Here is a 24,540-nt window from a genome sequence, read left to right as displayed (position 1 = left end):
CTGTAGATGATATGTCATTATTTTCGTGGTGTTTATTTAACCGAACAAAGAATTTTAGCGGTGTGGAAAAAATCACGGCCCTTCTGTTCACGACTTTACCGACTTATTTTTTTCCCGAGCGACTAAAACTTTGGGAAGGGGCTTCCCCCCCGTACGTGGGAGCTCTGGGTTTTTTCTATTGTTCTTTTATATTTACAGTTCATTATTCTATTGGTAGGAAACATATTTGTCCCCTTGATTCCTGTTACAATATTGTAAATATAAACTGTTTTGCCGGTATAAAATTTTCCCCGTCCCCTGGGTTATCCTTTGAATTTTGATTATGGATTTCGTATGGCAAAGAGCATATCTATTAGGTCACGTGGTAATGTTTTTTTTTTTTTTTTTTTTTTTTTTTTGTTTAGTATTATATTAAGAGCAACAGTAAGAAAATAATTTATTCTTGTTTGAGTTTTTTTTAAACACGCAATCTTATACTTTATTCTTATTTAAATTTTGATAAAAAAAATCTAATTGGTCTAATTACTTTTCCCATCTACTCATTATAGTTTTTCTTCTGCAATAAAGTCTCAAAATTTTAGGGGATTAATTACTAATTTTTTGTTGATTGTATCTATAAAAATTTTTTAAACTTTTAAACATCTTAAACTTTTGAACAGGCTGTTTTATGAATATATCTTTTCTTACATTCTCAATGTGACATATTAACCAATCTTAATCTTTTCTTTCTCAGGTCTATAAAGCCGTGCTAGTTATCCCCGACATATACAACCGTCAACATTTAAAAGAGCTTACAAATTTGTTGCTAGTTCGTCTCGGTTTTGCTTCCTGCTTCTTAGTACAGGTTTGTTTATTTGTGTTTTGCTAGTTTCATTTATTCCTTCATTTTATCTTTATTGTGGTGCTGCGCGACTTTTCACTAATATTTGATCAAGGTGAATATTCGGAGTGAAGGTTGCGAAATGAATTCTATGGCTCTGAGGAATTCAAAGAGTAAGGCACTAAGTCACAAAACATAATTAACTAAGCGATTTAGCGAAAGTACATCAATGAATATGTAGAGCAAATTAAAGAAAACTATGAAAACGGTATAACAAATTTGAAGAAACTGAAGAACTCCTCAGCTGGTGAAGAAAAGAAGAAAATAGGATCGCTCCATCCTAAATCTGAGACTATTTAAAATCCGTATAACCCAGCGGTGACTTACGCTAGTGAAATATTGACGCTGATGAATGGCAACTAGCGTCACCTTCCTTCTTTTGAAACTAAATCCCCCTGAAGGGCTACTGGAAGTGTTCCAAAGCCCCAAAATCAAATTTTTGGCATGCAACGTATATGTATGCATTGTCGTATGCCCTCTTCGAAATTTTTGTCAGATTCTTAAAAAAATAGCAAAAATGCATAGAAATTTTTTTTTGATGGATTTTGTAGTTTCTCCCCCCCCCCCACCCCCGAAAAAATACGCCCCCAAGAACAAAAATCCTGAATATGTTCTTGTATGTATATCGAATTTTGAAAGTTTTGAAAGGACAATTTATATTGGTGCCATGAATCTGTAGCAAAAGTTATTTAACCAGTGATGATAACTAGGAGCAGAACGGGGGGGGGGGGGGACTAGAAAAGAGACTAGAATCCCAGTTCTTGGAGTTATTGTGTAGAAACAGTATGGTTTCACGAATGCTTATCAACAGAGCTATGGGGAGGTTTAAGTATTTTTTCAAGGTTAATAGTCCTTGAAAGCAATTTCAATTAAGATGAATTAATTAGATATATTCTCTACCATTTGTATTATTTTAAAAATAATTTCCTTGAGTTCATTTCAGTTAAGATGATTGGTCATATTTTGATTCTTAAAGTACCATTGTCTCTTGAGAAAATTTTACAAAAATGAAGCTATTCTATGATCTGAGAGTAAATTAATAACTAGTTTTATAACTTTGACAAAAATTGATAACTTCTAATATGGATGAAAAGACTCAATGTGCTTTACAGGGGGAGGATTGCAGGGGGGTGGCTGTGGCAGCCAAATCTGGCTTCGCCGCTATTTGAGCTTCAAATATGAGAAAATTGCAATTTGCTCTTGTTCATCGAGAGTTCAAAATGCAGTCCATTGGGGGGAATACAATTTCAACGCCTTAAGATGTGTGTAAAATTTTAGCTTATTATTCAAAGTTATTATTTCTTAAACATTCAACATTTTTTGCTTTATTTTTTTTTTTTTTTTTTTTTTTTTTAATATGTATTTCATTTTTACTGTAAAACCTATTATGACGGCGGTAAGTGTTGCTTTTGGCTGTTGTTTTGCAATGAATGAAATTTAGGATTGATCTTTGTTGGCATTGCTGTAGAAAATCATTTTGGTTATATTTTAACTTTCTCAATTTTTATTTTATTTATTTTGTTTATCGAGTTACCATTGTTAGTGTTTTGTGTTTATTAGCTTTCTCGCTTTTATTTTTTGTTGAAATGACATTGCTATGGAAGATTTTTCATGTATTTTTGTCCAAGCTTTTATAGGTAAAAAAAAAATTTGAAAAGAGGGGTAGAAGTATTAGCTGCTGAATATCTTCATCACGAGTTTTACCACATTAAACAACATTTTTCAGGATCATGTCTGCGCAACTGCCGGTAGCGGTGTACCAACGGCGTGTGTTATTGACATTGGTGACCAGAAAACATCAGTTTCTTGCGTTGATGAATGTGTATCCATAAAACAATCTAGAGTAAGTCACCATACGATTGTTAATTTTTTGCTGATTTAAAAAGTAATCTAAGCGGTTAAGCTTATTAGCGAGGCTCTCTGTTTGAACATTATTAGTTATATTGGGCTTAGTCAAGCGTATCATCTGGTATGATGCCACGGGGGTGTCGGCCTTTGTTCTTTTTCTATGTAATGATGAGGAAACCTTTGTATTATATGTCTTTCTTCCTTGGCATAGTCCGTTGAGAAAAATCATCCTTGGTAAATTAACCTTTAGCAACCTGTTGATTGTTGTGCGTATGGCTGCATACATGCTAAGAATATAGTTGTGCTATGAATGTCGTTTATAATCGGCTTATATATTTACATTCTGCACCTCCTCGTTCCACGTCCTTGGGCTACACCTTTTCTCTATATGATAATCTGCCGGAAAAAATTTGCGAAAGAATAGGCTATTTGACTGTTCACAGATTTCAGTTCTTATCTTGCGTGGTCTTCTTTGTGGTTGGAGTCGATTTATAGCTCCTTTATGCTCGATTTTTTGTAGACGGTGAGTTTCCATTCTTTAGATTTACCAAGTCAACATAGTTGATTTCGTTTGGTTCGGTTTCGGGCTACTTCAACTACCTTCACAAGTCCTCATGGATTATTTTTTAAATTTAGCTGATCCTTGTGACGCGCTGGCGTACCTTCATCTCAACCATAAAAAGGTTAACCTTGTTTCCCTTTCAAGTTCATGTCTTTTATCCGTATATTGGAGCTTCTGTAATTTCAATCGAAAATATAACGTAAAAATAAACATAGTAAACTTTCTCAAATACTGAAATTTTGTCAATTTTCACTATTGTAAGAGCTCACCAACAGTTATTTCATTCATTATATTCTGTCTTGAATCTCATTTTACATTCTTAGGGCTTGCCACCTACGTATTAGGTTGCTAACTAACAAAATAACATGTTTTTGAGATAAGCACAATAAGAAGGAATCAAGCTTAATTTAAAAAAATTATAATTTGACCATTGGTTTATTACAATTTTTCTTTAATCACTAAAAAAATACATGTTCTAATAAATAATTAGTTAGTATAGAAACTAATTTTTCTGAATTAAAACACTCTAAAGCGTTTGCGGTGAACTTCCTTTTTAAAACAAGACTGAATGAATTGTAGTTAAATTTTCAAAATATTTTTAAAATACAGATTAACTTCGTTACCAAGGGAACAGTAATATCTTATTATTATTACCTAAACTACTGCAAATTAATAGACTCATATTAAATATATTAGATGATCACATGTTTCAGAAAAAACATATTTTAGCATGCGTAATGAAGAAAATACCCCGAAAGGTATTATTCTTCGCATTCCACATTGTGGTACGCTATTTCCTAGCAGTCATTGGTTTTAGACATGCTGATGCGTCACTTTCTTGAAGTACTCAGAAAGTGAAGTCGTCGAGTTTACCACCCTTTCACCAATATCAGAAAACTCTGCATACAGAATAGCAGCAGTCAAAATGCTAGATTAACAATTCTCAGGAGAAGCTTTGACTTTGGCCACAACAGACTGAATTGATTTTCCAGTCTCCCTCAGGTTACATCCACTTTTAAAACTCAATGTTGTAATAATTTTTGCTTTTCTAATTAGAACGGTATACTAAAGTTGGTTCGGAACCTGGATCAGCCTTATTAGGATCTCAAGTCGGGGTGTAGGATGCGATTTTGGTACAAACAAATTTAAAGATATCTAAAACCAGGATTCAGATAGCTAGTTTCGGTGTCATGAGAATCAATAAAGTAACATAGATGGCATGACAATGCCTTCGTGTATAATGTACCAGTGGCATCACTTCTTGAAAAATTGTTACAATAGGAAATCAGAAGTCAGTAGGAAAAAAGAAAATAGGAAACAAATCGGTGTCAGGTTTTTGGTTCCAATTTCCATAAGGGAAACACTATAAGATTCTGCCAACCACCTTAAGACATTCTAAAATATCGCGTCGCTTGTTTGTCGTTGTCATCAAATTGATAACAAGAAAAGAGGGGTGCAATTGAAAATACAATGAGTATATATATTTTTTTTTTGGGGGGGGGGGGGTAATGCAGTTCACATTTAGAAATGTTATAAGTATGTTGGAATGTTTTAAATTAGTTTCCAGTATTTAAAGTATTTCTTTATGGAGAGTGGAACCACTAGACTGATACCCAAATATCTATTGATGTATTACATTTATAATTGTATTACATTACATTCATCATTCCCCTCCCTCCCTCCTATGAACCATAAATGTGTAAGTCATGAGAATTCAGTATTTTTTTTTTCATTAACGTATGAAGGGATGCTTTGCCTTATATACAGGGAGACACTAGCATGTCATCTACTTTGTTAATTGGTTTTAAAACTGTAGAGAATTAGCAAGCTGCTGCTCCAACATTAAATGCCTTTGGATCCCAAAACTAGATAGCTGCTACCCTTAGTATAGACCCAAAGGAGCCCATTTCGGCTACAAAAGGACCTATTTGAGGAAGAACCCCAATTGAGATATTGTGATTGCTAAAAATACTTTGCAACAATCTAATAATGTGTTCAGGGAAGGAATGGATTCTCAGACAAATCACTATGGATTGTCAGAGTTTGAAGGTTAATTCGTATACTTCTTATCCTACGTTATTCTTACTAAACTTGTAGTGTGTGTACTATTAAGCTAATAGCAGTAGGAATAAACACAAAATTAGTAGGCCGGCTAATATACTTCATAGCAGTGGCGGATCCAGAGGGGGGCGATGAATCCGTCAGCGCACCTCAAAGCGGTGGAAGGGTGTAAACACCACTGAGCTCCACGCCGAGCGATTTGGTGGCCAACGCACTCCGGGTGACCCGCAAGACTGGGGACCTTGCGGTCAACTCTATTCCCAAGAAACATCGATGGATCTGAGACCTAGAAGAAAAGTTGTAACGGCTACGGCGTCCCCGGCAAGCGATGCGGCCCCTGTATTAGCGCGGGTGTCGAGAAGTAAACAAGCCAACCATACTACGGCGTTCCTGGTAGGCGACGCGACTTCGAATATGGCGGCGAAGTCGAAAAATCCTTTTCATGCCATAAATCTAGGAAAACCTACTACAGTCATTAAACAGGCAAAATCTAGCATAAATGTGGGATGCTGGAATATTAGATCCGTCAAACAAGAAGCCACGCAAGTTTTTCTTGTCCATGAGATGGAGAAGTACAACATAGACATACTTTGCATATCCGAGACCACAATTTCAGGTTCTGGCTCCATAGTTATTACAGCTCCTGAAACGCTACATCAATTCCATTTTTTCTACTCCGGAGTAGAGGATAATTCGGGACTCCACGGAGTTGGTTTCATCATGAACCAAAGAACCAGAAATGCTCTCCTAGAATGGGAACGAGTCTCCTGTAGACTTGCCAGAATCAGACTAAAAGGAAACCCCGCAAATGTGTCGATAATTTCTACCTATGCTCCCACCCGTGACGCTGCTGATACGACCAAGGATGATTTCTACGGCGAGCTACAGCAGCTGTCTTCTTCTGTTGCCGCACGTGAGTACTTGATTGTTGCTGGAGACTTCAACGCAAGAGTTGGTCCCTCTGACCAAACCACAAGACAAGTCCTGGGAAAATTTGGACAAGGTCACAGATGCGAGAATGGGCGAAGGTTGTTAAACTACGCCTTGATGAACCACCTTGTTGTCACCAATACCATATTTCAGCACAAACCTAGCCACCTTTTAACTTGACATTCAAATGACGGTGTCACTAAGGCTCAAATAGACTTCATTCTCGTACGCCAGCGCTGGAGAAGCTCCGTACAGGACTCTCGCTCTTACAACGGCGCGGACACAGGCTCACAGTCTGGGTCTGACCACAGGCTTGTTGCTGTAAAATTTTGCTACGTCTTGCAACTCGGAGGAAAAACAAACCCAAGGCCGGATTCGACATTAGTAAGCTCCAAGACAAAGAAGTTTGGCAGGCCCTCAATTTGGAACTGACTAACTAATTTGACACCCTGAGTTCTGATGAAAACCCAACCCCCGAGAAGAATTGGGAGACCTTTAAAACCGTGATGACAGAGACTGCTGATGAGATCCTAGGCCGAGCAAAAATCAAACGACAGCACTGGATTACCGCTAGGACCCTGTCAATAGTCGATGAGCGAAGACAAAAGATGAGCGGCCCTAAAGAAGAAACAAAAGAGCTGCGCAGACAGGTAAGACGCTCTGTTCGTCTGGACCGCCGCCAAATGTGGGAAGATGCTACCGTGTCGTTAGAGAAAGCAGCACGCTCACATGATACCCGCAAGCTTTACCAGATCCTGAAAGAGTCCGTTGGTAAGAAAGCTGCTGTCTCAGAAATAGTCAAAGACAGATCAGGAAAAATCATCAGTTGTCAGAAGGAGCGCTTAGCAAGATGGAAGGATCACTTTCAGATCCTCCTAAACCCATCCCCATCATCCGCCCCTGATGCTTTCCCACCTGCTGTTTCTAAAGAACCCTACAACGTCGAGCTGGATACACCGACCAGAGCCGAAATACTAAAAGCGATCAAGACCCAGAAGAACCACACAGCCCCACGTGAAGACGGCCTCCCCCCGGAAATGTACAAACAATGCCCTGAGGTCACTGCTGAACAGTTCCATGGCATTCTCGAAGAAGTGTGGAGGACCAATTCTTTCCCAAAAGATTGGAAGACATCAGTCATTCTCCCCTTCTATAAGAAAGGAGATAAAACCGAATGCAAAAATTACCGCGGAATAAGTCTTATAGACATTGCGGTCAAAATATTCGGGATTATACTCTTGAACCGCTTCAAAGGGGCAAGGGAGGAAAGAACCCGAGAAAATCAAGCCGGCTTTCGGCCAGGTAGAGGCTGTACTGATAATATCTTCGTTTTTCGCCTCATTATCCAGCAGTTTGAAAGGTACAATCTACCCCTGATCTTGATGTTCCTGGACTTCATTGCCGCCTTCGACTCTGTCACTCGCCAGAAACTTTGGAAGATCCTAGAGAATGACGGAATGCCACTGAAGTTTGTTGAACTGATGAAGGCATACTATGACGCGTCAGTGAGCCGAGTTCGAGTCTATGGTGAAGAAACTAAAGAATTCCTGGTTGAGTTCGGAGTAAAACAAGGGTGTATCCTCTCTCCGACTCTGTTCAATTATTGCGTCGATTGGGTGCTTGAAAATGCACTGTCGTCCTATCCAGGAGTTCAGATCGGACAGAATCTCTCACTGACTGACCTCGATTATGCGGATGATGTTGGCCTCCTGTCAGAACCCGTAGAAGCTCAAAACATGCTTGACAACGTGGTGTCCTGGGCAGACCTGATCGGCTTGAAAGTCAGCACAGAGAAAACGAAATTCATGGCTATTAACCACGACACAGGACCATTCACACTAACTGTCAATCAAGTTCAACTGGAAAAAGTCAACTGTTTCACATACTTAGGCTCCCAAATATGTATTGACGGATCTTCCGACGCTGATATCCAACAGAGAATACAGAAAGCGCAGGCAGTCTTTGCCTCCCTTCGGAAACCCTTATGGAATCGCCGCGAAGTCAGTGTCTGAACAAAAGTTCGAATCTACATGGCACTAGTCCGCACCGTTCTCCTTTACGGATGCGAAACATGGTCGGTAAAACTACAGCATGAGAATACGCTGAAGGTGTTTGAGCATACCTGTCTGCGAAGAATTCTCAGAATACAGCTGCGTGACCGTATCTCCAGCACGGATCTACGTCGAATGTGCAATATTCAGAGAGATGTTGCGCTCACTATTAAAGAACGCCGTTTGAAATGGTTGGGCCATTTTTTACGGAAGCCGCCAGAATACTTGCCTCGCCAAATACTTCTAGTCGAGCCTATTAGCTCCTGGAAGAGACGCCAAGGAGGACAGAGGAAAAACTGGTGGAACCTGGCCAAATCAGACCTTGAACCTATCGGGGGATTCAGAAAGTTCGGACACAGATGGTCAACTCAGTGGCTTACTTTTGCAGAGCAGCTGGCAGAAGATCGCTCAACATGGTCCAAGAAGGTCTCCAAGATCATCGATGCCGGGCGAGGTGGACACGCCTGATTCCCGCCACAAGTACAAGTAAGTTTACTTAAGTAACGCAAGTTTGCGTTAATTAAACTTGCTCCTGGCGCAAGTTTATCGGATCAACCTATTTTGGCCCCCCACCTAAAAAAAATCCTGGATCCGTCCCTGCTTCATGGTGAACTTCTGGTTCAGGGATATTCCGACTGTTTACTTCAAACATACCTGTTCCAAACCACCCAAGGCTTTAAATGACGTTTCCCGAGGAACTGTCCTTGGACCTATCCTGTTTCTTATCAATATAAATGTTATACATTTGAGGTCAACAAACATCTAACCCTCTCTGTCGACGACTCAAAGTTATTCAATGTTGCTTACAAAACATCACTGAAATTCGACCTTGACCGCATACAGGCATGGGCTGACATCTATCCAGCATTGTCCAGGTCGGAAGGCCTCTCATTGGGCTATATACTCAGTGGCAAACCAATCTTTGTTTTTGTTAGACAACTAGCTGCCATTCAACAACGGAGGCAAACAGATCCAGAATTGGACCCTATTTTGTTCTGAAATGTAAAATAAGGTAATCAAGATGATCAAGGAAAACATTCCATCAAAAACACCAACGTGTTTAGTTCTTGTGCAGTTTCTGCTACAGATTCGTCTGCAACTAACGTTCATTGGATGAGTAAGGGGCTAATACAGAAATACTTGTGTCGTCATCCCAGATTTTATGCTTAAAATAAATTAAGGTTTTAATAAATAGGGTTTTTATTGTTTTAATTTTTAGCAATGATTGGTTTTGGTCTATATGAAAATGCCAATAACCAGAAATAATAATGTTGCTGATCTCCATTTATTTCATTAGTATGAAATAAGATCTGCCTTCTAGTGGTCCTGCAAATAGCAGACGTTGGTTCTCTTGAAATAAATTTGCTTTAAATGAAAAACAATGTTTTCGCTATAATTAAAAGTAAAACAAGCTGTGGTATTGAAAGAAGTTATCACTGACTCGTCCTGCGGATTATTGAATCAAGAATCCCAAACCAAAATGCAGTAGTAGCAGCCACGTGGGTGTCGACGGAGAAGGAGACCGAAACATACGCTCAGGCGCACTTACGGCAGTGATCTCCATTGTGCGTATACGTCACTACAACCCCAGTGGTAGGATAACCAAACTTAACGTTACTTTTAACTTAACATTTTTATTCTTAGATGAAAATGGAATATGGAGGAAGTGATATAACACAGGCGTTTTTTTGGCTCTTGCGACGGGCAGCTTTTCCAGTCAAACCTTGTAAACCCAGTGACCCGGTTGATGCCATGATTCTAACTCAACTCAAAGAAGATTACTGTCATTTGAATATGGTAAGTAATAACTGATAACCTTGTGTCCAGCATCGCCTCCTCAAATATCGTCATCTTTTTGTTTTTATTCATAACTTCCTTTAAGTTTGTTCAATCTGCACATTTTATTTACGGTTTGGTCGATTTACCTTCTCCAGAAATTGAATGCCGAAATAAGGTCTAATTACAAATCGTAATTCCTGTCTTTGTAAGCCTAAGTCTAAAACATTTTGGAAACTTCGAGAACTACTAAGGATTATTGTTTCATGTTGTCTCAGGAATTATGATATTTGAAGGTGGTGGTCGTAGCAGTGTACATATTTCTTGTAAATATCAAAACTTGAAATTGGAATATAAGAATGTGCAAATTGTCAATTTTGCAGTTTATTCCAATTTTGGTTTATTTTTTTATTTTCTCTTATTTTGTGTTTATTTTTGATTTTATTTTACTTATTCATCTTATTTATTTATTTTTTACAGCTTTATTAAACCTAAACAATTAAATTTTGCAATTAAATATATAATTGGTTTGATGTGTTTGTGCTGAGAGGGGTGAATGTCTTAATGCATGAAGCCGGAAGTCAGTTGAATATTGTAGGCCACTAAGTCACTAGTATCGATTTTTTTACTAACAATAAAACGGTTGACTTTCAAAACTAAATTGAATTAAAAAAACCTGATTATAGTCAAGAAGACTAATCTAAAGTTGTTCAAAAAAGTTGTCGTTTCTTCGAGCCCTGTTATTGCTTTCAAATGGAAAGCTCCATTTAAGCTGGCAAACAGATAGGCATCAGTTTAAAATTAAAACTTCTGCTTGAAAAATGACTACGTTATTATGATTTTGGGGGAAATTTTTCCCCCTATGGGTGGCTATAAACTCTTCGTCAATAGAATTCTTAACTCCACTAAGGAGCTCAAACGCATTGTCTAGTGTGTTTCTACATCTTCTAAGTTGAAGTATGCATAAACTCACAAAATACTGACGCCATTGCAAATTGGCGTGAGTGGGGGGGGGGGGGCCCCCCTGTCCAAATATGTTTTGTTCTGGGGTAAAGTTACGTAAAGAAAAAGGGGCTTACCTCTCGGTGACTTTGTCTAACGGTCTCAAGTAAGTTATTTTTTTTTCTTTTTTTTTAACCTGCTCTTTTAAGTTTTGTTTAGAAGTAAGAAAATTTTTATTTTCTTAGGATCTATAGATTTGATGTCCCTGATGTAACAGCGAAGTTGGCCCTACTGAAGAGAAAGTTTCTAGTTTCACCTGTCTTCCGGTTTTCGCATTATCACAATTTAGTCTGCCTGTTTCATTAATTGAAGTACATTTTAGATTTGTTCTTGTTTTTTCACTCTGTTGCTACTCCACAACCGTCACAGCTTTTGTATCATGTGCGTTAAAGAACACTATTGGTATTATTATCACTAAAAATGTTTGGAGAGTCAATGATTTGCATTACTTTGCCCAGTTAAAATATATCAATTATTATTACATCAGTTTTTGCCAGATTTTAACTAGGCTTCTTATTTTTTCAGGATATTAGTGGCATAAGAGACGTATCAGTTACGGTTGACCGCCCAGAATCTCTATGTCGTCGATACAAGTTTAAGGTACCAAATAGCTTACATTTTTTACTTACGAACATATTGAAGAAAATAGTGATATGAGCTCGTCTCTGAGATTCATCTGAAGGACCCCTCCCCCTTGAACAAAATTTTAGCCTAATTTGGAAAAAAATGTAGCGGTAATTCTTCTGCCTCTCTCTCCCCTAGGGGTTGGACCCTCATACACTCATGCGTGTAAAAAGACATTTTTTTGGTGGGGGAGGGCGTCAGGGGTTGTAGTATGATGCATGAAATTGAACACCTAAAATTCTAGGTATGCCATTAGTACTTTACCTATTTCCATCTTTAGATTTATTACGTCTTTAATCTTCTTTTGAATGAATCAACACGTGGGTTCCTATCGGATTTATTCATAATTAATTAAATGTATCATCAATTTATGGCACAAATCCCCAAAATGGCTCCTTGGCCAGTAAAGGAGAGGGGAAACATACGTGTCATTTAAGCGCTGAACTTGAGAGAGAGAGAGAGAGAGAGAGAAAAAAAAATAAGGTTCATAGACTTTGACATCAGTCAGCAAAAGAAAAAGAAGATTAAGTCGACTCCAATCAATCCTACACAGAAAAAAATGTCTAAGAAGCCAAAGTTTTTAACAATTTTTGGAATAAGCTAAACCAATGGCAAATTCGAGCTGATTCAGGCATCATATTCCATACATACTCGCCTATACAGGATTAAAATCGGGCCCAACAGAGGGAGCGAAAAGAATTATTACATGATCTTTATTACGGAGATGGTAATTATTTTGATCAAAGGGAAAAAACGGTGGAAGACTTAAGGAGCTGAGGGAGGTCACCATGAAGCTGAGAAAAATTAAAACATACCCTTGAAATATAGTGATTCAAAATTAAGTGAAGTAATAACTCCTGAGCGATTAGTTTCCGGAATGAGGTTTATTTTAAACCTTAGAAAGTGGTTTTGAATGGGAAGGAAAAGTTGAAATCTATATTATTTGACAACAAGAAATAGAAGTTTCGATTAAGTAGTGAAAATGACCTTTCACAATTGATTCCGGGAAAAGTGTTTTAAAAATACCAACTTTCCCGTACATCTTTATTTTAACCAAATCCGTGTGACGCTTAAAAGACGGGTTGTTACAATAGTAAAATAGTTGCACTGCTTGTACTGATTGCACAATACTTGCACTGGTTGTAAAACCTAAAAATCATATATATGGATCCTTATATCTACGAATAATTCCATTTGACAGATGGATTTCAGATAACGTATACGAATTCCCGAGGAACGCGTGAGAAAAAAAAAGGAGTTTGATTTTGAAAAATTTAGGGCTAGATAATTAGCTCCAAACCACACAAGTACTCTTTCTCTAACAAATTTGCTAGATTTGACCTAAGCTTCGGTTCATTTCTCTCGAAGTACCAAGTGTAATGTTATCAGCTAAACAAACAAGGACATCTAAAGAAGGCGAACAATAATTCCCAATATGGGCATGGAAAGTTTTAGGATGAAAAAGTGTGCTGCAACTAATAAGTTCCTGTTTATTTCTCGCATAAAAAAAATCATTTACATAAACTAAGAATACAACAAGCCTTAAAAATAATTCCAATTTAATCCCCACGAGACTTCATATTTCCCTTTCTGAGGGTGAGCGGAAAAGTGGATCAACAGAAATTAATCTATCAGTCAAATAAGACTTAAACCAAGAAAATACATTCCCCCTTTTATCAAAATGAGATAGATTCGAGAAAAAAAATTTAGTGAGTTAAGGAATCAAATGCCTTACAAATGTTCATTAGCACTTGGAATTAATCCAGAGGTTAATGGAGAATGTAAAATGTTTAAAAGGGTCAAACATGCAATAATTTTTCTTTAAAACGGGACTATAATTTCTTTGGGAAATTCGGCATTTTGCCGTATTCCAGTGGGAAGAAACGATCTAGAATTGTCACAACTTGTGGGAATTCGTCTTCCCTTCCAGCCTTCTCAATTTTTTTTTCGTAAGTCATTTGCTGAATGAAATTAGAAACCACTGAAGTTTGAAAGCCTTGATCATAAGTAGTAGTTTCAAAACGCAATTTGTTTGTTCATGAATCTATTGATTCCGAGCTTTTAGAGAAATATATTCCCGTTTGATAGCTGTGGAGTGAGTCTTGGATTCTTATTTGCTTCGTATTAACTGCTACGCATGTCACCAGCAAAATTACAGTAACAGTTTGCATGCCAGAAGACCGAGCTTCGCTCTGTGATTATTGATCGGTTAATAAGATTGTTCGTGAAAAGATTTCAATGTCTTTAATGAATTCATTACATAGTATCCTTTATTAGGTTGGAAGTTAAAAAGTTCTGAGATTAGAGATTAGTTGAAACGTAGCTTATTCGTGACAAAGGTTGTATCAGATAGACTGACTCGACACACGATCTGTACCGGAGTTGGGGTGTAAGCTTTGTTATGGAGCCCATGGGGTGGCCAAGGTAACTTATGTGATCAACTGGTTTGATATCGTGCTGGTCCCAATTGGAATGCTTAAATTCTCCTTGAACCCTGCCTTAAACTGACGTTAAAACGAACAGATCTAAACGTGAATGCGTACAGAGTTAAAATTAAAACTAAAAAAAAGGATATAGAGGCTGTAGTAGTGTCCAAGTGGCAACCCTGGGATATTTAGAAGAGGAGAAAATCCTTCTGATGGCAAGGGAAATGCTAAGATCCTCTATAAAATCTTCCTTAAGCTAAAATTAAAACAAACAGATCGAAGCTGACTTGTCCAGGAGGCAACCCTGGACATTAAGAGGAGGAAAATAATCGCGCTGGTCCCAAGACAAATTCTTAGATCCTATTTAAAACCTGCCTTTAACTAATATATTAAAATGAACAGATATAAGTTTAAGTGCGTCTAGAGCTAAAATTGAAAGTTAAAAAAAAGGAAATATCGACTATAATAATGTCCAAGTGGGAACCCTGGACATTAAGATGATGAAAAATAACGAAGTTTTTCTTTTTTAGTTGGCTGACGAATGCATTATTGCTCCTCTTGGATTATTTTTTCCGTTATTATTTTCGCTCACTGAAAGACATTGTGAAACAAAAGGACAACCTCGCTATCAGCATCAGGCAGAGGACCCTCACGATATGCTCTATATCAGAGAAACAGGGGTAAGTTCGTTGTAATATTGCTCGATTTGACTGTTAATAAATTTTCTTTTAATCAGTAAGCCGCATTAAACAAGGATAACAAACTAAAAGTTTGAAGATTTAATGTTTCTTTCTACATTATCTGACGTAAATGTCGGATGATAATGATGTTTTACGCCCTCTAGGGCCCGATTAAAAGCTTTGACGCTACTAGGTCCGAGCGTTTTGCCGCTCTGTTTTTGCAAGATTTTCAGTGAATTCCATGAACATTTAGGGATAGTGGAAGCACCGAAAAGAACGCAACTGATGAGGAAAAAGTAATGAGAGAGAGGTGATACTGGACTATCAGCTGCTATTCTTGGAAGAAATTTGACAGTTCAGAAGTGGCCACGGAATTCCTGTGTTGAAAATCACTTTTCTGTGAATAGGCAGCACGGCGGCAGAGTATCAAATCAAATCAAATCATTTTATTCTAAAACCACTTTCATAGCAATTGCCAAATTACGGTTTGCGTCAAATAAATATCATTGGTAAATGTGGCATAAAGATACATCACATTAAAACATAAAAGTACGCAAATAAACATGGATACAGATGCTATATTTTAGAGCGCATCATTTTACTCGTTCACGAAACTGGGAACAAACGTTCTATCATACCGCAAATGTTTGGCTTTTATTTTTGTCAGCTTCGGAACTGGTCCCGCGACAACCCTTGGTGGTCGTTTAGGGATAATTTCTGAGGGAAGGATATACTCAGCTTCAGCCTCCTTCGCTCCAGCGAAACCAACTCAAATTTAACTAATAGTTCAGAATACGGAATTTCAGGTCCACGGGAAATTATAACAAGAGCACGTTTCTGGATTCTTTCCATGCGGTTAGATTGTTCCAGAGTTAAGCCAAAATGCCACACAGGGGCAGCATACTCCAAAAGTGGTCTAATAAAAGTACATTAAATTCTTAAAAGATGGGTTGGTGGAACGCGAAATTTTGTCATTAATTTTAATATTTGTAAGCTAGCGTTACCTCTCTTCACCAACTCTGTAGTGAGCGCTTCCCACTTTAGATCAGAAGTAATGGTTATTCCTAGTAATTTAGTTTCTAGGAATCAGAGTACATGGCAGTAAGACGATAAATCTCATCAATCCAGTTTTTGTTAACAAAAAATTCGCTGAGTGATAATTTATTGCACCCCTTGGCATTGCGCCCCCTAGGCCTGGCCTATTGGTAAATCCAGACCTGGTGCCCTCCCATGTCTGTTGACTTCAGGATGGACGCAAAGAGTGACAAGAGAAGCTCTAGTTCGTTTTTAATGCTGCTTAATGCTACCCAGCAAAATCATAGATATTTAATGAAAATAGTTATGTTTATTTTTGTATCTCTATCTTTTTACTTTTGCTGTACATTGCGCCGAAGATGAATCACTCTTGCTAAATGGGCACTGTAGGCACCCATATAAACATTAGTTGTATATATGTTTTATCTCATCTGGGTTTTCTATACCAATCTAGTCCAAACCATTTTATAAATCCAGAAAAAAAATAGTTTCAAAACAAATAATCTACGTGCTTTGTGAAGTTTCCGGTTTGATCTAAATAAACGAGAACCTTAATTGACATCTAGATTTTAATAAAAGAAAACTAACCTCATTCTGTGTTTTTCTTGTACTACTAAGTGACTCCTTACTGTCAATGACGGTAGTAGACTTTGGTTCCTGTTATATTCAAATTAAAGTGCTGAAAAGACCTCTTTTATCAGCTTCCCCCACTCCATGGATGGATTTAGAATTAGATTAGGCACCTTACATTAAAATAATCTTGTTTTAAGTTAGAAGAAATGACTTCGAAAGAGATCAATTGAGAGTGTATTAGAACGGCTAAAAACTAGTACATTTTCAATCGGAAATCCTGATAGTTGATATCTTTTGAGATGTTATTAATGTTGGAAAGTAACAGGGACGGATAACAAACTGGCCCCCAACCATCCAATGCCCTTCCTGACTTATGCGCCATGAAACGGAGATCAGCATCGCCTGCAGGGACTGTGAAGTCCAATGCTGTTTTTTTTTCACCTCTTTTTTCTTTACCTATTGGCTAAAACGTCCATTTGGCAGTGAAAAACGATATCTTTAGTCTGTGTATTCCAGGGAATTTTTGAAATACGAACAGAAATTGTCGTTTACGTTGAGCATTCAAAATAGCGTTTGGATTATTTTTCATAAAAGCTATAAGATTCAAGCGTTAATTCATCCGGTTGCTGCTTTCAAGTTGCACGTCTATCATCCAGAGACGAATCAAGACCTAGGAGCTGTAGTTTTGACTTCCACAGTACGAGTGATTAATAGAAACTTTCATTGTGTTTTCTTTGTCCAGTAGCTGCGAATATTCTCTCTGAATATATGCTTTCTAGACACTTTGCCCACCAATTTTCATATCAATAGCTCTATGAATCCGGTGACAAAACTTTTCAAATTAAGTTTATCTTTTAATTCTATCATTAGAGTAGGTCATTCAACTAGCAATGGCATTACAACTTGATTGTCTTCTTTTTTGTTTCGGGTTATACATTTTAAGCTTCCATATGCTCATGTTATATTGTTTCTGTGTCTTTTTTTGTCGTATTTTAATTAGAATTGCATTGAGAACTAGGTCAATTTTTTTGCCAAGATTTGTTCTATACATTTTTTGCGCAAAACGATATAAAAGGTTTTGTTCATTATCACTTGTTTGTTGTTTTTGTGGAGATATTTCATTTCTCATTTTGTTTTCTGCTATAAATTTCTCAAACAATGCGTCGGCATTTCAGACAAATCAAACCTTCTGTTAAGAATTAAATAATTAATATTAAGAAGTGTGTAAATTAGTATGCTCTTATCTCGAATAGTATATGCGCAATATCGATTTAAATGTGAATCTTTTGATTCCAGAAGAGAAATCTTTGTCTTGTGGAGGGTCAGTGAATTTATTTTTGTCTGGATATAAATAGCCCAGGGTTTGATCCTAGCTGCTGCAGGGTCGATGCTAAGACCTTTTGTAGTCATGAAGCGTCGTTAATCAATGAATGAGAAAAGATTTTACAAATTTATCCACACATATTGGAAATATCTCATTAAAAAATAAACAAACCCTCGACGCGTTTAAGACTCTTTCGCTCCTTTTGTATTGCAAGACATTCTCAAATAAACCATATTTTCTAGAGACGAGGGAAAAAAGAAGCAGAAGCTGGAGAGGACATGGCTGAAGAAGAAGAGGTTGGTGGGGATATGGATGATTTTGCTAGTGGTTCAGACTTTCAGTCCGATATCCTGCTGGCATTAGATGCTGCTGTTCTACAAAGCATTGAACGAGCTTCAGAGACTTTATGTGAGTCAAGTATCTTCCCAGGTCAAATTTCATGATAATACCATTTTAATACTTGCCAAAGCCACTTTACAGAATAAATCTTATCTGCTTGCTGTGGTTTAGCTTTACATGTAGTCATGTACAAGCCTGGAACTATGCTAATCTCCAATCGCTTTCCTAAGCCTGGAACTATGCTAATATCTTTCTGCAATTGCTTTCCTTTAGCTGCTATTTGCTTGATGATCGTTGAAAATAACAGCTAAAACCAGTATTTTCCCTATGATAAGCCACCATATTTCACATTGTTTTTTTTTTGTACTATAAAACTGCTTATAGCGGTCCAACTCTGGGAAGTTTTGTCCTAAAGTTTTGTAGAAAATTCTTAAATTTTCCATTGATGCCTTTAATGAATGGTAAAGCTTAGTGAAAAATTATCTTCTTAGATTGAATTTCATAAATGTAAAATTACCAAAAAGGTAGTTTTTTAAACGCTGTTGTTAAAGCCTCATAAATTCGCTTCTAATCAGTTTCCTATTTTCTTTGGAACTATTTCCCGGCTACAAAGCATTATATATAACTTCTTTTTATACATTACCACCACTTAAAATACCAAGGACAGTGAAAATGAAATAAGATCGTTTGAATTGGCTAAGTGAAAATTTATTTACACAACTATTAAAAATTAGAAAAAAATTAAATAGATCTCCATATGCAGCAATGCAGTTTTTGTTAATAGGAGGCGCCGAATAAAAAAAAAGAAATGTGTACGAAATCAGCAAAAAAGGCTAAAAACAGATGGCATCAAACAGCTTAAGAAGGTGTAGTTTTTCTTGAAGGTCTAGTTGTCTAGATTGTTAATCAATCAAAATATTGTTAATTTTCGAACTTTTACTGACAAGAAGTGTGGTCAAATTTTACTATTGGTTTTGATCTTTGTTTTTACGGTTCAACGCGGCAACGCTAACAAAACTATTCCATCGTTCTAATAACTTCGTAGTTTGGAGCAACTAAATTGAAAAATCTAGACATAAGATAGTCTACATTGAGAGTCAGTCTACATTGAGAGTTCGTGCTGAAAACACCTCTTTTTGGATATAATCTCATTCATACAGTAAAACTGTTAATACATTAAGACATTTGTGATTCCCTACGGTTTTTATTGAATTAATTTCATAATTGGATTTGTACATGAAAATAGTTCACCTTGAACCTGGATTACATTATTTGACCTACATATTACATTGACCTACAACATATATATTTTGATCGGAAAACTCGACTGTCCCTGGCTATGATAATTAGATTGCACAATGACCGATCAAAATAGGAAAATTATTTTAAATCCATTACTGAACTTTGTCACGAGATCCATGCTTGATGGTGCAAAAATTGATCTGATTATCGGAAAAGCTGTAAGTTTTTTTGATCATGGTACTATTATCGGTGCTGAAGAGTTTCTGTATAAGGAGCTGAATATTCAGAGCCGGTGTGTGAAAAATGCAAAGGATGAAGATAATGTATTTGACATTTGTAAACAGTTAAATCAGGCGGCAAAGGATAATTTGCCTGTTCCCACTTTTGTTATATTCTCACCTTCTGAAACACTAACAATCGGGGAGGCAGTCTCGGCTACTAAAGTCTCGAAAGTTAATGAACTCTCTCGGAAAATTGACGGCTTTTTAGAGAATGCGACGCATTCATGCCCTGTTTGGCCAGCTAGAATTGATACCAACGTAACAATTAACCCTGCCCCAGCTCCTACGTTTGCCGTAATACTAAAATTCTGTCCTGCAAACCTGACCTCACCTAATGCTCGTAAGGACTTCGTCGATAAACTTTGCCCTGAGGCCTCAGGTGAAATAAGTGAACTTAAAAAATCGGCTTTGGAATGGAAACTTGTTGTTAAGTCAAAGCGTGCAGCGAATAAAATTGTCGAGAATGCTAAAAACAGTACCTCAGGTATCTCGGTGAGTGTGAAATCCCCACTGTTTAAATGGATCCTGAAAGGCGTACCGATCAAATACGATGAGAATCAAGTAAAATCTCTTGTACCAAATTGCATGAAAGTTTCACACTGCGGAAAGTCCCGAGTGTTCAAGGTCTACTCTGAGTCAAAACAAAACCTGGATCAGTTCTTGAAAATTTCTGTGAAAGTTGGCTGCGAAAAGCTTTCTACACAAGCATTTGTATATCTCCCAAAGCGTTGTTTCTCATGTCATAAGACTGGGCATCTGGCCTCGCAGTGCTGTAATCGGGCCCTCTGCTCTCGCTGTGGATCATGCGATCACACCTCAAACAGTGCCTCTCCGTGTTCGGAAAAAATGTTCTGTCTAGAATGTAAAGTCACCGGCCATACTTGTTACAGTGTAAAGTGTCCTAATAACAACAGTCAACTAGCAATGGCCATGGTATGACATGGATGTGTCTGCTTCTACGCAAGCTGTACTCTTGTGGAATATTAATGATGGAATATCTGTCAAAATTCCTGTGATCAAAGGATTGCTTTTAAATTGTGACGTATTGTGCTTGCAAGAGCATTTCTTGACAAGTCATAGTTTAGGCCTTCTGAAAATTGATAATAAATTTACTAGCAACTCGGTGCACGCTAAACAATCCGCTTCCAGTGGCCGCCCCTCGGGTGGTATTGCGATGCTTGTTAGGACTTCGTGGCGGTCGATGTTTTTGATTCATGTAATTTTTTCTTGCTGTCCGTGTAAAAGAGTATGTTATTGTAAACGTCTATCTCCCGACAAATTATCGCAATGACCGATCGGAGTTTTTATTTACTACTGCGTGTGAGAAACTAGGGTCTTGCCTTTCAAAGATTCGCCTGTTAGGTAAGTGTTGTATTATTTTTGGAGATTTTATCTGTAATTTAACTGACGCCTCGTTATTGCGTACTTCTATTTTGTCTGGTATTTTTGACGATTGGCTTAGGATATTGCCGAAAGATCTTGATTACACTTACACACACAGTTCAAGTCACGTATCGAACCTTGACCATGCAGTTTCTTCTATAAATCTCCAAGTGTTACCTGTTCACGTCGTTGCTGATTTCCATCTATCAGACCACCTGCCAATATCTGCATATATTTACTGTCCCTCTGCTCAGTCTACTCCCACTACACAATCACATAAGATCCACGCCAATTTCACAGGGATTGGGAAAACATTCAAGAGGATCTTTTTGCTGCAGTTACTAATTCTGTCCTACAGAAAATTCATGTTCCGTTCCAGCTCCTCGTGAAAAATCCTCAAGTTGATGCAAATGAAATACGGATGTTGCTAGATATCTATCTTGCACAAATTTGCCATGCTCTGCGACGCGCAGAAAAAGCCAGTATACCTCTTAAACGTATACGTCGGGGTGTCACAAAGCACTGGTCCAGTAATCCGAGCCTAGTTGAAGCTTGGAGAAAATCCAAATTTTGGTACCATTTGCGGCTCCAGTGCGACCGTCCTTGCTCTGGCTGGGTTTCTAACATTCGTCTTTCAACCAAAAGAAAGTTTGCAAGAGAACTATGTATCCACATGAACCAGATAGTTGAAGAGACATCCCAGCAAGCTTCTCTGTCCCAAACTTCCTTCTGGAGAAGTGTATAAAAAGATCCTTCGAGCGTCCCCCTATCTGCTTAAGTTATTCCTGGTTTTAAACAGAATTCGTACTTCTCCGCTTAATTTTTCTCATCATACGCTGCCCTACAGTCCAAATATGAAGATAAGCTTGATAAATTTCTGTCTAGGTGTCCAACCGACAATTTTGTTGTTTCAGCTGATTCTGTACAGCGAGCAATCCAACTCCTAAAGCGCAAGAAATCTTCTGGCATCGATAAAATAAGCGCTCTTCACATTCTGCATGGAAGCCAGCTGCTGGTAAACCATATTGCTCTTTTGATGCAGATGATTGTTACCCAAGGAGTTGTACCGTCTTCTTTCTCAATCGGAGATCTTACTCCGATTCCAAAGAAAGGTAAACTCGCAATCCAGTGCTCGTCCTTCCACCGTATAACAGTGGCTACTACCTTCTGTGAGCTTTTTGAACTTCTGTTCATTGACCAACTGAACGCAAAATGCTATGTTCCACCTAACCAATTTGGATTCTAGCCACGTCTCGGTTGTGCCCACGCTTTGTCGGTTGTCGCGAACGCATTGATCGATGCTGATGCATCAGGTGAATCTCTCGTGCTGGCTGGGCATGATGTTCGTAAAGCGTTCGACTCTCTCATTCACGCCGCTATGCTACTCCATGCAGCAAAACGTGGAGTGAGCCCCTCATATATCAGAGCCCTTCGAGAAATGTATTATCGTCTTAAAGTTCGCCTAATACTTCACCCATTATCTAAAGTTGACGGCTCTCAAGTCTATGCACCAACCCCTAATATTTTTGTCAATGTTGAAAAAGGTACCCGTCAAGGTGCTGTTTCTTCCCCTCCACTCTTCAATAATGGAGTTCTTGATGCACAGTCAGCTGTTCCCACATCATTCATCTTTGCCGGTCTTGATTTATCTCTCGTATGTTATGCAGACGACATTCTGAATGTGAGCCGCACTATCCAGCGCATAAGCGAGATTTTCGCAACGCTACAATCTGAGTATGCAAAACTAGGTCTTCAGTTCAATGCTGAAAGGCCCGAAGTTGTATCCTTCAATTGAAAGCAAGTGTCGCTTAACTATATTGCTCTCGGAAATAGTAGGATTAAACGAGTAGATCATATCACGTATCTCAGTCTTCCCATTGGCTCGTCAGTAATGCACCCGCGACAACTATTAATTGCTCACATTGAGCGTAGAGTTGGGTTATCATATGCTTCTTTTGTAACTAATAAGTTACGGTTCAACCGCCATCTTCTCTCGAAACTTTTTAACTCTGTCGCTCTACCACATTATTTGTACATATCGCCGTTTTGGAAAATGCTCACAATTTCTGACAAGTCAAAAATTCGTTCAGTTTTCTTCTGGGTAGCAAAATATCTTTTACATTTTCCCTCTTGGACGCGCAACTCTTATATGATTCGAAAATTCAGCATTGCTGACCCCATTATAGCTGTGGAAAAGCAAATTCGTGCTTATAATTCCCGCTTAATGAAGTTGAATCATCCTTGGTTGTCAGTATTGGCCCATTAGTTAAGATGTATTTTTTTTGTTTTTTTTTTTTTTTTTTTTTTTTTAAGTGTTTATTTCGCGCTTAGTGTAATTGTTGCAGTTTTTAAACTGACTGATGATTTAGTCTCTTTTCGTATGAGTCCAATTTAAGTGACGCTGGTTATTCTCAATTTTGGTGTCAATTTTTTTTTTATATAGCCTATATAATTTATTGCGTGTATTACTAATAATAGAGTTGTTTATTAATTATCGGTTCTTTTAAGCATATTGCTTTAAGTAAAGTTGTAAAAGGATCCATGATTGAATAATTTCCTTGTTTCTGTTATTTATGTATATCGGAGTAAATGAATCATTTGTTGAGAGTGATCTGAGTTCAAGACAGCGGGCGCAAGTGTCGTTTAACTGTTTTTACCGTTTCTTGTCATATTTACACTAGTTAATATGATTATCTACTGTATATCTTTTTTAATTCACTTTTGATTTTTTGTTTTTTTTGTTTTTTTTACCAATTACGGCTTGATGCAATGATGTTCATATTATTTATGTTTGTTCAGTATTTAGGAGCCTAAACAAAAAGAAAAGAAACTTGTCGCGTACCTACAGAGCAGTGTATAATTGTGTTTTTCTTTCTCGTTTTGTTTAATTTGTTCTAAGTGCTGATTTAGATCTTAGCTCCAGCGTTCGTCACTACAAACCACACGTATAACTCCTAAGTTTATGTGTATTGCTTTTTTTTTGTTTTGCTTATTGCTCCGTCTTTTCCTTTTTTGTATGACGGGTTTTCCAATAAATAATAATAATAGGTTCATGGGGCAGAAAAAGTTTTGATTTCAATGTCCTTGGTACTTTAAGGAGCCTTAATGTGGCAATTGTCTCTCTTAAAGTCTTTTGGATTAAAAAGTATGCAAAAGACAGAAATAGCTTAGGGGCTATTTATTCATTCGTATTTAATATAAAGTCAATAAAAATCCCTTCTCTTATTTAGCGATTGCATAGCTGATAGAAAACATTTTAAAACCAAAGTGAAGATATGACAATGTACATCTTCCATCTTAGGATAAAATTTCTTAAATTAACTTCATATTTTAGTTCTTTCCTTAGAGTAGGTCATTCAACAAGTAATGGCGTTAAAACTTATTTTTTCCTTTTTGTCTTCGTATGCACATGTTAGCTATCCATGTGCTCATGGCATACTGTTTCTTTTTTTTGCCTTATTTTAAACGAAATATAACAACAACGTATTTTAAATTGTAAGCAAAGTTAGGTGGGGTTCTGCAC

The 24,540-nt window shown here is 37.5% G+C and overlaps 1 protein-coding gene across 1 annotated transcript in view; it reads left to right on the top strand.

The window, feature by feature from the left end:
* Arp8 (Actin-related protein 8) overlaps nucleotides 1–24,540 on the top strand; it is a 66,298-nt gene that overhangs the window by 33,520 nt on the left and 8,238 nt on the right. The window contains exons 5-10 of the mRNA XM_089093563.1: nucleotides 734–844; nucleotides 2,607–2,723; nucleotides 9,977–10,129; nucleotides 11,636–11,710; nucleotides 14,691–14,840; nucleotides 18,015–18,180. Coding sequence (XP_088949689.1) covers nucleotides 734–844; nucleotides 2,607–2,723; nucleotides 9,977–10,129; nucleotides 11,636–11,710; nucleotides 14,691–14,840; nucleotides 18,015–18,180 — 772 coding nt within the window. The remainder of the gene's footprint in view (nucleotides 1–733; nucleotides 845–2,606; nucleotides 2,724–9,976; nucleotides 10,130–11,635; nucleotides 11,711–14,690; nucleotides 14,841–18,014; nucleotides 18,181–24,540) is intronic.

This window comes from Artemia sp. Qi Xiang Cuo, chromosome 8, assembly GCF_049724085.1.
Source record: "Artemia sp. Qi Xiang Cuo chromosome 8, ASM4972408v1, whole genome shotgun sequence".
NCBI lineage: Eukaryota > Metazoa > Arthropoda > Branchiopoda > Anostraca > Artemiidae > Artemia > Artemia sp. Qi Xiang Cuo.
Note: the sequence above shows the minus strand (reverse complement) of the source record. Positions and strands in the feature narration are given on the sequence as shown.